The sequence below is a fragment of the Trypanosoma brucei genome, chromosome 10, assembly GCF_000002445.2.
Source record: "Trypanosoma brucei brucei TREU927 chromosome 10, whole genome shotgun sequence".
Taxonomy (NCBI): domain Eukaryota; phylum Euglenozoa; class Kinetoplastea; order Trypanosomatida; family Trypanosomatidae; genus Trypanosoma; species Trypanosoma brucei.
Window position 1 is genome coordinate 1,734,113 of NC_007283.1, and position 12,807 is coordinate 1,746,919.

Here is a 12,807-nt window from a genome sequence, read left to right on the forward strand (position 1 = left end):
TAACGCAGTGTCTTTGCAGTGAGCCTCACTGAAGCATGGTAACACCCGAGCAAGCTGCCCTTATCGAGGGGGCGTTCCGTTCGATGGACCGTGACGGTACGGGGCTGGTGCGACTTGAGGATATTTTCCGTGTCTTCGATGACTCGAGACATCCTCGTGTTCGCGACGGTGAGCTGGCTCCAGCAGCGACGCGTGACATGCTGATGCACCAGTTTGGCGCAACCGCGCAGGCACACGGTGGCGTCTCGTTTGATGTGTTCATGCGCTTCCACGAACGTATGGCCGAAGATGCAGCTGTTGCGAAGGTGAATGATAAAGAGTTGTTCCTCACGGACACCATAATTGGTGTCTGGCGCCTGGGCACGCTCCTTCAACCGACCCTCATTCGACCTCTCTTTCCCGTTAATGTTCGTCCAAGCGGATTATACGCAACTCAGTACATGTCACTTGTGTGGGTAGACGAAGTCGCTGGTCCGGGGTCGTTCGTTGTACACGTCGTTCGCGATGTTGTGCGGCCGATATTCTCCCGGGGTGACCTACCGCCACAGTTACGTGGCATGTTCGCCTACCCGACAGAACTTGCAGGCATGAAGATTATCGAGGAGCGCTTGCAGATCGCCACCCAACGATGGCTGGACTTTGTGTGGGAATACGAAGAAGGCAAGCACGCTGCCGTTCCTGGCATTATATCGGCTCGCGTCGATCCCGATACGCTTCCACAGTACCTCCGTGACATGATTGTGGAACATGATGTGGCAAAAGCGATACCTTCGCTGTTCTTTGTGCCAACATCTGTGGCTGTTAACCCCATGTACAAGCGTTCAAGCGAGGAGTATGGCTACGGAGTTCCTGAAGAAGTAAAGCGTATGAGCAGGTGGAAGGACCTTACCTATTCTGGTCAGGCGTGTGGGCTGATATACCATGGCCGCGTGGGAAAGTTCACAAGGGAACGGCTGAACGCGCCCGTACAGGATGTGGCTAGTGCAATGAACATTTGAGGGACGCAATTCCGCTTTCCAACGTTTTGTTGCTTATGTATATGCTGGTTGCGGTGGTGTGTGTAATTTCCATTCGCTTATACACGGGCCGCTTGGTTGCTTTGGGAGAGACGGTTGACTTTCTTTACCGTGATGTTGCCCGCCGTTATAGTAACCCTACATTTTTCAATTGTTGTACCCTTCTGTTTTTACCCCGCCATTATTTTAGTACCCATGCTATTGAGAGTTTTACTGGAATGGGAGTAATGGGGAAGTGTAGCTTAATATTTCTATACTTTCTCAAAAAATGATGGACGTATTTGATTGATGTAGTGTCGATTTACATTGTGCCATTGCCGCGGTTTTATGAGCTGATCACAATCCCATTGTTTGTAGGTTGTGGAAGACCAGCGGCGGTCAGACAAAGGCGGTCGATGGTGGAACTCGTGGGCATGTCTACGGGTTGTGTAGTACGTGGGTGCGCAAGTGGGCATTACTCGTTGTTCTTATACTTTGTGTTCTACCTTTGTGAAGTATGCCCCTTAAACAGCTTACCTGTAGCTCTATGCATCTATAGCTGTCAGTTCGCCACCCTTGCCAGCTTGGTGTGAGCATCTTTTCTTACTTGCAACAGCTTGTGTCTTGCGTTTTTCCTCTAACCTCCGCATCCCTAACCCTTAATGAGTGGGTATCTACTTTTTTGTTTTTAGTAACGAGCTTCATCACCTAGAAATAGTCCACCTCACGTAGTCAGTCAGGAAGAGAGGGGTGTAAAATGCCGACCTTGCCTTTGTCGAAATATATTGATGAACTAAAAGCTCTTGAGGGGCTCCTCGCTGTAGATGGGAAGCCTCGTATGTTGAAGTTTGTTGGTGATCAGCTGTATTGGCTGCAGGGTATGGATCAGGAACTTTACAGTGTAAATATTGCAGATCACAACGCAACCCCGAGTCGCGTCATTGATCGCTGTCGGAAAGGTTGCACAGCTGCAGAAGGCAAGGAAGGTTCCACTGTTGAGACAAAGGAGGAGGAGTTGCTGCGGGAGCGGCTGCGATCTCGCGTGACGGGCATCAGCAGCTACCGTGTACGGTGCAGGGACGGTGCTGTTTTCTTCACAAGTGGAGCAAACATATTTCTATACCGCCCCGCAAGCGGCAAACCACCGCTGAAAGTACTTGACTATATCGGTGATGAGGAACTGAAGCAACGCTTCTCCTCAGAGAAGAAACCATTTCTCTGCATTGAATACTTTTCCCACTTGGCGAATGATGCGGGTGCATGTGATTCAACCAAGGAGCGTGCCGACGTGATCTCTTTTGTGTACAGCAATAACTTGTATATTGCGACCGTTGTGGAAGGTAGTGGTGAGGCCAGCCACTCAAGGGAACCACCCTTGAGGGTGAATGTGGAATGCGTGACAACTTTCGGCGACGAGTTACACAGTTGTGGGGACGCCGACTACATTATCCAGGAGGAATTCGGTCGTTACACCGGGCACTACGCCACAGCTGAATATGTGCTGTTCAGCTATACAGACGTGTCCATGCTGCGCGAGGTGATGCTAATTGACGGTTCGACTGACTCTGGTGTGGAAAAGATGCCGTACTGCCGTGTTGGTGACCCGAATGCCCGCACTGTGCTCGTAGTGTACGAAAGGCGGACAAAGCGTTATCGTGTTGTCCCGAGCAGTGCTATTGCAGCCATTGCACCGTGGGCGGAGTACATGCCTCGGTTTGGGTTTAAGGACGAACACACCATTTACTTTTCTGTTCTCAGTCGCACGCAGGAGAAAATGTCTCTCCTTTCGTGCCGTATTAACTCTCTACCTGTTGTTGATGCGGAAGCACTTGCATCGTGCTTTTCCGAAGCAGCGCGTGACACTGATGTCGCAGCGGTGGCTGCAGGAACAACACTGGCTACCCGTGCGGCGACAGTCAATCTCACCACAGAGTGGCACCAGCATATACCGTGGGCATGGGTAGATGTCCAACCCGGTGTCGCACTTCACCTTTGCGGCAAGTATGAAGTGCTCGTTCGCCACGCCAATGAGAGTGAGAGTGCGCACAGTCATGTGTACGCCCGTGCTCAAGGGGGTGATGAGGGTTCGTGGCGACCACTTACCTGTGGCGCTTGGAACGTGAGAGCTGGAGGCCTTATAGTGAAGGACGACAGGGTTTTCTTCCTTGCTAATGCAAGAAACAGGCTGGAGAGTGTGCTATACAGCGTTGTGATAAACCTGGATGCAGGTCCTGTTTCTGCCGAGGAGCTGACACAGCTAACACCCTCCGGCGAGCACGTGTACTCTTTCGCAGTGTTGAACAATACACTTTGCTATGTGTCGAGCACTGCGACCACACCAGCAGAGCTTCACATCTCCTCAATAAACAACCCTGGAAGCCGCTGGGTCGTTCCGACGCGGCATCTGTGGGATGATACCAGCGAAAAGGCAGTCACCCCACGTACAACGCTCGAGGGACTCACCGTCCCGCACATTATCAACATCGTGAACCGCCGTGGTGTTCCACTCAGTGGCCGACTGTTTGTATCTCCTCACGCGGCACTAGGTAAGCTGAACCCTTTAGCAATGTATATCTATGGTGGTCCCCACGCACAACTCGTGTACGACAGTGACTTCGACGGTGCCTGCAAGCCAATTTTCCAGATGCTGGCGAGCTTTGGTATATCCGTACTTGTCGCTGACGGTCAAATGAGCAATGCGAATGGCCTACGGGACCATAGCATCTGCAAGCACAGCATGGGGAGCTTTGAGACCTCCGATTACGTGGATTGGGTGCGGCACATGACAAACTGCAAGGAACTACCGTGTGGGTTTTGTGCGGATCCTGAACGGGTTGCCATCTTCGGCTGGTCGTATGGAGGTTATGCAACACTGCTTGCAATGTCGCAGGCTCCAGATGTGTTTAAGATAGGGTTTGCAGGGGCACCTGTGGGGGATTGGACTCTCTATGACACTGGATACACAGAGCGCTATATGGGTCTGCTGCACACCAACGCTGATGGAACATCAGGCAGCAAGGGTGACGCTACTGCCAAATGCGCCATAAGTGATGCCTACACGAGGAGTGCCATTAAGGCTTTTGCCTCCAACTTTCCAGAGGAACTGAACCGCGTTTTCATAGCCCATGGGTTGCTTGACGAGAACGTTCACTTCTGTCACACGAGCGTTGTGGTTAATGCCATGATCGACGCGGGCAAACCGTGCTGCAGCGTTGTTTACCCTGGTGAGCGCCACTCCCTTCGGAAGAAGAAGGCATCGCGACTACACCATGACGCGATGCTCGCAAAGACACTTATGGAGGTGCTTTAATTGTGGACTACTTGCGTTGTGTAGTGTACTGGTAGCGGTTGCTTAATTACGAGGGAAACATGCTTGTTGCACATCTGTGTGGCTGGGGATGTGTTTGACCAATAATGATGATAACATCTGCGGCAGTGCTCGCGTGCACTTTAATTTATTTTTGTATGGGAAGAGTCACACACCATTTCTACCTTCCCTGCCTTCCGTGCTACAGTAGTTGTACCCGTTTCCGCTGTGCTGCAACCAATATGTTCATTTCACTATGCATTTCCAATACACACACACACACATGCACATACATTTTCCTTCTAGTATATGTACCGTAGCACCACAACGAATGCCCACCACCCTTGTGAGAATGATGAGATTGCCATCATACTATTGGAAGACGAGTCTGAACCCTGATGCATTTTATCATGCGGCACTGACGATCTTACATTGCGGTTAGTTGTGATCCCCTTGCCCATGTGTTTTTGTATGCTGCTTGCAGGAACGTGGCAGGCTACCGAGGTCACACTCGTGCTTCGCGTGGTTCAACAACATGGTCCCAGATTGTAGGTTCTTTGTTACTGGTGTGTATGATGAGAAACCTATTTTTATGTAACTCGGGAGAACTGAGCATATTACCTGATGAGTAAACAATCAATCGTTAGATAGTAGCACTGATGTTACCTCTTGGTTTTATGTGTGTTGTAACTTTCCACTGTTGTCATTATCATCCCCTTTAATAGCGAGTGGTCTTTGTGTGCATCTCCGCAAACCACTCGTCTACACCGGGGGAAAGATAAACGAGTGGAATGTTGTTAGTGTTGTGTGTCTGTGTCCGTCGTACTAGTAAAGGATGATGAGGATGCGGCCACCCCACGCGACGTGATGCGGTGTGTTGTTGACACTGCAGGCGTGTAGTTTCCCCTCCGCTGCCGTTGCAAAAGCAAACCCATTTTGGGCAACATACGCAGCCGCGCGCCACAAGACGCCTCCACCGCTCGACGGGGTGCCGCCATGACGCGGGTCCCGAGCCAAAGTCCCTCGCCCGAATTTCCGAAGGCAGTGAGTGCCTCGCGTGGGGAGACCTGCGCGCAGTAAAACCTCGTGCCGCTGGCGGTGCGGGGGCCACCGGCTGTGGTGGTTGATCCCCTCTGGTGGATCCCACAGCAGCAACTACGCGGGCCGTACTTTCGTCGGTGCGAGACTCCCCACCCGGTGGTATGAATGGCGGGCACCACTGAGTACACGTATAGCCATGAGCGGCATGTGCAGAAGAGGGCTTACAAAGGAGGCAGCGCGAGCGAGCGAATGGGTAACACTGGCGCGCTGCAGAGAAAGCATCATCATTTCACCGCATCCGTTTGCGGGCGTGTGGTGCGCACCCGCTGACTCGCATATGCGTTCACATTCACCTCCTCCTTCTTTTCTCATTTTTATCCCCTACTTGAGAACAGATACAAACTACCCCACCTTGCCATACCCCTTCACACGCCTATTATGTATTGTACCTGCACCATCACGTGATGAGCATTCAATTCACATCGCGACACACCGATGATTCAAATGAGTGAGCTACGAATGGAATAAATTAAATCGAGAAAGAACAGCTGAGATGCCTACGTGCTTGTGCGCTTGTGCTACTTCCCCTCTTGTAGTCCCCCTTCTATACCTGTGTCGTCGTCATTCCATCTTAATCGAAGGTGATGTCTGTTCCTGATGACGAGCACTCATTTCAAGCTGCGCGAGCATAAGCGTGTTGCTCCGTGGTCGGGTGACGTGCGAGACACCGCTCACACCCTATTACTGTGATGGGTGCCCACTAGCCTTGTGAGAATGATGAGATTGCCATCATACTATTGGAAGACGAGTCTGAACCCTGATGCATTTTATCATGCGGCACTGACGATCTTACATTGCGGTTAGTTGTGATCCCCTTGCCCATGTGTTTTATCTCTTTGTGTTTTTTTTTGACATTAGTTTGTACGCATGTCGTCTTTAGACTCTGTTAGAGAAGATATCCTCGATGTTTTTCATATTTTTGATGAAGACGGATCGGGCAGCATTACTATGCAAGAGCTCAAAAGGGCAATTTACACAATAACTGGAATTCGTATATCGCGTATTGATCTTTCCATACTGGTTCGGACATGTAAAGAAGAGATGTTGAAGGAGTCTGCCAGGAAATCGGAAGCTGGTGCTAATGTAGCTGGAAAAGCGGGGGAAAAGTTGTGGACACCTGAACCGGAGTCTGAGGTGAACACTGTTGATCCTCAGTTGTTTGCAGCTGTTGTGTTGAAGACGTTGAATAGACGAACGCAGGAGCAGGAACTGCTTTTTACCTTCCGTCTTCTCGAAGATAAGGATTATCCAGGTTTTATTACGAAAGATAGTTTGAAACGGGCATCTGCAGATATTGACGAGCATTTGACAGATCAGGAGGTGAATGAGATGTTTGACAAACTTGTCACCGGGGTGTCCGCTGCTGCAATCGATTTTGTAACTTTTTCTTCGCTGATGGAAACACTACGAAAGTCGATTTAGTTGCCGGAGTTTGTGTCTGCTTCTGTTGCGTGCAGCTTTTGTGGTGCTTCTTATTTATATTTCATTGAGGTTGGGTCGCGCCCGTGAAAGTGCTCTGCTCTGACATATTTGTATATGTTTCTAATAGTTTTAGCTTGTTGCTTCATTCCTTCGCATTGTTGGGTGGCAGCAACGGAGAGGCTCCGTTTTTCATCTCTTTCTGCTCTTTTGCAGTGTTCTACCGGATGCTGCTGGATGTTATTTTCGTCTGTTTGTTTGTTTGTTTTTTCGTTCCCCTGTTTGCTTTCTCGAGAATTGATGGATGTACATGTGTGTTCTTTCTTTCGTTGGAGTATGTCATGTCAGAGGTTGGAGGTATTCTTTTCTCAAGGACGCTTGGATGAGGCTGATTCTTTTTTTTGTCACTTTTCACGCCCTTTGGTTAGCTTAGTCACTGTCTCATAAGGAGGGAAGGGGGTCACGTAAGGAGGGGTCGGCGACAGCAAGGATAACAGAACAAAAACTGCTGCGGGGTGAAAGCAAAAAGTCCTCTTGTTTTATAGTAAAAAAAAAAAAAGAAGAGGTGTAGAACCGTTGTCTCCCCCACAAAAGTTTGCAATGACTGGCAATTCGCATTGTGTCTTGTGTAAGCGTTCCTTTGGCATTTTTTTGTGGAAACACAAATGTGCGAAGTGTAATAGAAATGTCTGCGACGATTGTGCACCGAAAGTGAGTGGAGTGAGAAAATGTGAAGAGTGTTCCGCAGTGAAACCGGCTGACAGTAGCGCAAAGACCCCAGCGAACCAACCGCGTGTTCAGGGGTCAGAGGAAAATCCCGTCCTTGAAGCTGCCATGCGCCGCAGACAACAACACATGCTCGGAGTGGGGCCAAATACTGTTAACTCAGAGGAAAAAATTAGGCTGCTAACAGAGATTACTACAATCCTGAAACAGCGTGGAGAAGACGAACCGTTCGGTCTTCGCTCTATGGACGAAACAAAGCTGCGTGTTTACCTTCGGCATATTCGAGAAAAATACGGGATTACGGCTGTTAAACAATCATAGGACCAGCAGCGATACGATGCGCATTTCCCAGACCATTTTTTGTACCCCATTGATGAGGATGTGGGAAAAGAAAAAGATGAATACAGTGCGGCTGCCAGACGTATGTGCCTCTTAATTGCACGCAGCAATGTGCGCATTTTGTAGTCTGCTCCGTAATGACTTGTTTGATATTTCTTACGAGTTGTGGCAGCCTGCGACTTAACACGCTTGTGGTAACACCCAGACCATATCATGCGCGGGAGTTGGTGGCAAACAGTCCGTCGTTGCCTCCCTAAATATTTTTTTTTGTGTCAGCTCCCTTTCTTTCAGTAATGGAAAGGACATGTTTAAACGAAATGTGAGGTGAATAATTGCATTGCCGTTTTGAAGGTGTGTGTTTTTCTCCCCGCTGGTGATCTGGCAACGCCAGGACCAATGACAGTTCTCGTGTGATGTCATGATGATTGAAACCGGGTCGTGTAAGTGCGTAAAATCATCATCGAGTGTATCGCGGGCTCACAGGATCCAATCAATGGGGGAGAGGAGAAAATATTGATTTGATTGCAGGAATTAAAGTGTGACACCGCCCCGGTGCTGGAGAGAGATAGAGAAGTCGTGGAGATATTATGAATTCTGTAATGGAATATCTTTTCTCTTGCGCAAACTCCTCCAGGACGGAAAGGCGACAGTTGTGTTTTGTTTGCTTTGTGAGGTATTTGGTGTTGGTGTCTGTTTACAATGGAATAAAGGGAGAAAAGGTTGGGTGCATCAAAAAGCATCTGAAGGAAGGCAGTGGACATTTTCGAGAATGTAGGAAAAGAGAGATATCCATACTTTTTTTTCTTTTACCTTGTGCCGTGGATGGTGCCGAATTGTGGAGGTATTCTATTTTCTTTTGTACCTTTATATAATATGTAGGATGGGCAGTTATCATTATTAGCGTCCGGAGATTTTTAAAACGTTACTTTGTGTGTGTCGAACATTTTTGGGGGAACACAGTATTTATTGTTTTTTTCCGTCGGGGCGGTTGGTCGTTTTGTGAATGCAGCTTCCCGGTTATTTTCAAGTTCGTTTCCGAATATGTCACGTGGAGTTGAACGCTATGTGGCAGTGTTAACGTTGTTCGCGTGGCATTTCGTAAGCATGATGTGTTCAGTTTCCAGAAACTTGTGCATATATATATATATCCTATATTATTTTCTGCAAAATGCCTTCATTCACATTTACCATTCACCGTCGCCGTTTCCTTTTTTCTCTGGAAGCCGAGTGGCATCCTGCACTCGCCAAAACCAGTAATAGAAAAGAAAGTAGGGTACTCATAGCGAACTGCGTAAGCGCCGGCGTGTGCGCTTCGCAGAACATAGAGAAGTTGTGGAAGGCGCGCTGTAGGTTTGACATGAAGACAGTATACATTGTAGCGATGTGCGCAGGCGGTGGCGGACTTCTTTGTATCCTCTTGGTAATCACCATATGCGTCCTCCGCAAGCGAACGAAGACGAGCAATACCGACGACGACGACAGCGCCGCGCAAAGTGGATGTGCACTTCACTACATAGATATGTCCGGTAATGAACGCGTCCTTGATGTGAACGCATTGGGTGCCAGAGACGGAATCACACTGTTGGCCACTATTGCTAATCACTGCGGCGTGCAAGACTCTTCGGCGATTGCACTCACGTATGTGAATGATGCTCGTCGGTGTGTTGAAGTCGATCCTGATCTTCTGCTCCGAAGCGATGGGGAGTTGTCCGACCGGCTGATGCAGAGCAAGTTTTTCCCACTAAGGCTGGGATGGCGTGTGAAGCCACCACAACCAGAACAGAAAAGGCACCAAAAACAGCGTGTCGATGAGGACGCTAAGGCTTGTAGTGCTGAGGAAAGCCGTATTGCAACAAGAATCCACGAATGCCCTCAAGAGATGGCGAATGGCAGCTACAAGGATGTAGTTGGCTCCACCCCGCTTCCACTTATTCTACCAACCAACTCGCACATCACATCCAGCAACCCCATAACAATTACTGCGGCACAGTACACCGTTGAAGGCTCTAACTACGTGCTGGATGTGAACACTGTCGTCGCGATGCAAGAGGCGTTACGTCAGCATACGCCCCGGTCCATTTTACTGGAAGATGGCTCAGTTATACTTGTCGACCCCGCGAGGCGAACGGTGTGCTTGAGAACTCCTCAAGGCAATCAATGCGCGGTAACGGAGCATCCAGCTGGTGAACTCAAATATACCATTGATAACAAGGGCGCTGGCCAGTGGTACCCATATAGATGTCCCATATATTTGCCACCCGGGCGGTGGTGTGTGAGGGCGGAGGCTTCGAGTGCGGATCATCGTCGCGTTCGAACAACCTCCCGAGTTTTCACAGTAGATGTTGTTGAGAAATGATAGATCACATACCGAGAGGTGATACTACGCAACGATAGCGAGATAAGCGGATATAATTTTCATTTGTCGTCGTCAATGTTGTTGTTGTTGTTGTTTTGGTTCTAATTTTTTTTTTTTTGGTGCGAGCGCTACTTCATTGTCTATGTGGAAAGCACCCAGTTCAGTGGTTTGACTTGTGCCACTGTTACCACCGGTTATTTATTTATTGTCTTACCCCTTTATTTTCTACTTGAACATGTATTTCAAACTTCTTGTGTTCCTGTGAGTATTCCCCCAAACCGGGTTCCCAATTACGCATATTTTTGATGGTGATGATGATGATATGTTGTATCCTAACATAAATAAGTTGGCTCGAAAGAAGTGGAAATATATAAATGAACAACGAATGTTAAGAGCGGGGAATCTGTCGGTAATTAACGTCTTTGGTATCGTTGGGTGCGTCTGTATTGATATGTAGAACGAAATGTCCCTCTGCAAACAGATTTCTTACGGTAAACACCTTCCGTTTCGGACCGAAAAGTTGTTGGATTTTTTGTCTTTGTTTTTTTTTTCTTGCTTGGGCGGCTATCATATTCCGATACGGCTCTTTATTATTATTTCTCGCCCTTTTTTTTCTCTGCAGACTCCTTTGTTCCCACCTCGCCCGTGTATTGCGCTTCCCGTGGGGGGTAAAGGGGTAAGAAGGTGGCGGCACATAGCTGTTCAGGTGAAAAAAAAAGAGGAAAACGAAAGTGTTGCAATGAACATTTCTGATATCGTGGGAGAGGTGATAACTGATGCAGTGGACGACAGACACTACTCGCACCTGGAGGCATTACTTGAGCATAACATTGATGAATTAATTAGGCGGTACCATGTCCTTGTGGGGCCCCTCAAAACATTAATGGAGATGGAATGCGGAGAGGCTGCTGCAGTGAATGGACCCTCACCCAAGAGCCACACGGGTGGGTCCGAGTTTCCGCAATGCTTCGCCATGGGCATGACATATTTCAGCCTTGCCATCATGCGAGGGCATGCTGCGGGAGGGATCGAAGATAGTGAAATCTCCTCTTTGATACTAACACTTGTGGAGCAGCATCTGTTATCACAGACATCAGGGGCATATAAACAACTCCGAGGTCATGCGCACGCGCTTCAACGCTTCGGGCAGTTGCTGAAGGGATATGTTGATCTTCTAGATCACAGCGATGTTGGGAATCACCTCCGTAAGCTTAGTTATCTTCAGAGTGCGGTGACGCTCTTTTCCCCATCAACTAACCATCTCACCGTTGCTCACCCACTTCTGGTGCGGGAGGCGGCGCGCAGTAACTGTCCAGCCCCTGCTCTGACTGTCATGCGGCAGCCAATATTAGAATTATCGTGTGGAGAAACTGGCGCTGGACTCGCTTGTTGTTGTTCTTATTATTACGAGGGCGGCCTCTTGCTAGCCGCTATGCAGTGTTGGGAGTCGTCGGTTTCGTGGCTGCGAAACTCTCTGTCATTAGTGAAGGTTGTGTCGCGTGTGGGGAGTCCAGAACTTAAGGTAGTTTCCGCGACACCTTCTCTTTCTCCGGATGATACCGGTAACATCATAGTGTCTGCAACAAAAGCGTTCGTTCTCCTCTGCATTAGTGTCTACGGGGATTGGGGTGACGCTGCAGATCACATGAGAGTTCAGCAAGTTATTCAGCAGTATCGAAATAGCAATGTGGGATCGTACGTACGCCTGCTGGTGGCTGCGCAACGCCGTGATTTTGGGCAGTGGCACACAATCAAAAGAAACTTTTCACCTGTTTGGGAACAGGATGGAACCGTGTCTCTTCTCGCCACAGCTGAATCACGACTGCAGCGGCACGTTGTCCTTGATATCGCGAAAGTTTACAGTCGTGTGCGTCTCTCGACCATCGCGTCGGCGCTTCGTGTGTGTTGTCTCAGCGAGACAGAAGGTGGCGGCAACACATCAAGTGGTAGTGGTGACTCTGGGGAAAGCACACAAGGGAAAATTAACGCCGTTGAGCTGCTTTTATCAATGCGGGAAGATGGGGAACTCATCGCATCAGTCGAGCATGTGCCTCGTAGGGAAGAGAGTGAAGAAGAAGCAGAGTTGAGTGAAGCGGAGGAAACGGCAGGTGATATTTCTGCGCAGCAACAGCATCTGGCTGTCAGGCTCGCTATTCCACCGAGGCGGATTCCTGCTGAGTTAGGTGAGAGTTGCAAAGTGTTCCATGATTTATACAGGCAGGGTGGAGAAAACCAGCACGTCATAGATGCGAAGATACAAGGAGTGTTGCACGGCGAAATTGAGCGGTGCAAGAGGGCGTATGCGGCACTGATGAAGGTGGCAATGGGTTCACGCGGCGTGGTGCCACCAGAATGTGAAGAAGCCCAAGTGATCGTGTGAGCAGGTTTTGACCGTGAGTCATGACTGAAATGTGTAAACAGTAACAGGATATGTTTGCGTTGGTATACAAAATGTTTTGGACACGATTTTCATTTTACACGCTGCACTTGATTCTGTACTGGCCCTGAGCGGTCGCCCAACACCACTTAGTGAGTGTTTCCACTTTTTCATCTTTATCGGTGGC

General features: G+C 49.0%; 6 protein-coding genes and 7 non-coding genes across 13 annotated transcripts, besides 2 other annotated features; all 13 read left to right on the plus strand.

Annotated features, from left to right (window-relative positions):
• Positions 1 to 35: 35 nt before the first annotated feature.
• On the plus strand, positions 36 to 998 carry Tb10.6k15.3810 (hypothetical protein, conserved; the record flags this gene model as incomplete). The annotated part of the gene is made up of 1 exon (XM_817838.1): positions 36 to 998. One exon carries the CDS (start codon positions 36 to 38, stop codon positions 996 to 998), a length of 963 nt encoding a protein of 320 aa, XP_822931.1.
• Positions 999 to 1,752: 754 nt separating this feature from the next.
• Tb10.6k15.3800 (dipeptidyl-peptidase 8-like serine peptidase) lies at positions 1,753 to 4,305 on the plus strand (the record flags this gene model as incomplete). Its single annotated transcript, XM_817839.1, has 1 exon — positions 1,753 to 4,305. The coding sequence occupies one exon, from the start codon at positions 1,753 to 1,755 to the stop codon at positions 4,303 to 4,305; it is 2,553 nt and encodes an 850-aa protein (XP_822932.1).
• A 345-nt stretch (positions 4,306 to 4,650) lies between these two features.
• On the plus strand, positions 4,651 to 4,727 carry Tb10_snoRNA_0011. Its single transcript, XR_002989816.1, has one exon. It is a non-coding gene; the product is annotated as a C/D snoRNA, TB10C1C4 (small nucleolar RNA).
• Positions 4,728 to 4,782: 55 nt separating this feature from the next.
• On the plus strand, positions 4,783 to 4,851 carry Tb10_snoRNA_0012. Its single transcript, XR_002989817.1, has one exon. It is a non-coding gene; the product is annotated as an H/ACA snoRNA, TB10Cs1H3 (small nucleolar RNA).
• A 19-nt stretch (positions 4,852 to 4,870) lies between these two features.
• On the plus strand, positions 4,871 to 4,965 carry Tb10_snoRNA_0013. Its single transcript, XR_002989818.1, has one exon. It is a non-coding gene; the product is annotated as a C/D snoRNA, TB10C1C1 (small nucleolar RNA).
• A 46-nt stretch (positions 4,966 to 5,011) lies between these two features.
• Positions 5,012 to 5,084, plus strand: Tb10_snoRNA_0014. The gene has a single exon (XR_002989819.1). It is a non-coding gene; the product is annotated as an H/ACA snoRNA, TB10Cs1H1 (small nucleolar RNA).
• A 716-nt stretch (positions 5,085 to 5,800) lies between these two features.
• Positions 5,801 to 5,898, plus strand: Tb10_snoRNA_0015. The gene has a single exon (XR_002989820.1). It is a non-coding gene; the product is annotated as a C/D snoRNA, TB10C1C3 (small nucleolar RNA).
• A 106-nt stretch (positions 5,899 to 6,004) lies between these two features.
• On the plus strand, positions 6,005 to 6,071 carry Tb10_snoRNA_0016. The gene has a single exon (XR_002989821.1). It is a non-coding gene; the product is annotated as an H/ACA snoRNA, TB10Cs1H2 (small nucleolar RNA).
• A 42-nt stretch (positions 6,072 to 6,113) lies between these two features.
• Tb10_snoRNA_0017 lies at positions 6,114 to 6,190 on the plus strand. Its single transcript, XR_002989822.1, has one exon. It is a non-coding gene; the product is annotated as a C/D snoRNA, TB10C1C4 (small nucleolar RNA).
• An 80-nt stretch (positions 6,191 to 6,270) lies between these two features.
• On the plus strand, positions 6,271 to 6,825 carry Tb10.6k15.3780 (caltractin, putative; the record flags this gene model as incomplete). Its single annotated transcript, XM_817840.1, has 1 exon — positions 6,271 to 6,825. The coding sequence occupies one exon, from the start codon at positions 6,271 to 6,273 to the stop codon at positions 6,823 to 6,825; it is 555 nt and encodes a 184-aa protein (XP_822933.1).
• Positions 6,826 to 7,067: 242 nt separating this feature from the next.
• Positions 7,068 to 7,110: a microsatellite.
• A 312-nt stretch (positions 7,111 to 7,422) lies between these two features.
• On the plus strand, positions 7,423 to 7,869 carry Tb10.6k15.3760 (hypothetical protein, conserved; the record flags this gene model as incomplete). Its single annotated transcript, XM_817841.1, has 1 exon — positions 7,423 to 7,869. One exon carries the CDS (start codon positions 7,423 to 7,425, stop codon positions 7,867 to 7,869), a length of 447 nt encoding a protein of 148 aa, XP_822934.1.
• Positions 7,870 to 9,055: 1,186 nt separating this feature from the next.
• Positions 9,056 to 10,243, plus strand: Tb10.6k15.3750 (hypothetical protein, conserved; the record flags this gene model as incomplete). Its single annotated transcript, XM_817842.1, has 1 exon — positions 9,056 to 10,243. One exon carries the CDS (start codon positions 9,056 to 9,058, stop codon positions 10,241 to 10,243), a length of 1,188 nt encoding a protein of 395 aa, XP_822935.1.
• Positions 10,244 to 10,306: 63 nt separating this feature from the next.
• Positions 10,307 to 10,344: a microsatellite.
• Positions 10,345 to 10,706: 362 nt separating this feature from the next.
• Positions 10,707 to 12,623, plus strand: Tb10.6k15.3740 (hypothetical protein, conserved; the record flags this gene model as incomplete). The annotated part of the gene is made up of 1 exon (XM_817843.1): positions 10,707 to 12,623. One exon carries the CDS (start codon positions 10,707 to 10,709, stop codon positions 12,621 to 12,623), a length of 1,917 nt encoding a protein of 638 aa, XP_822936.1.
• Between the last annotated feature and the right edge of the window lie 184 nt (positions 12,624 to 12,807).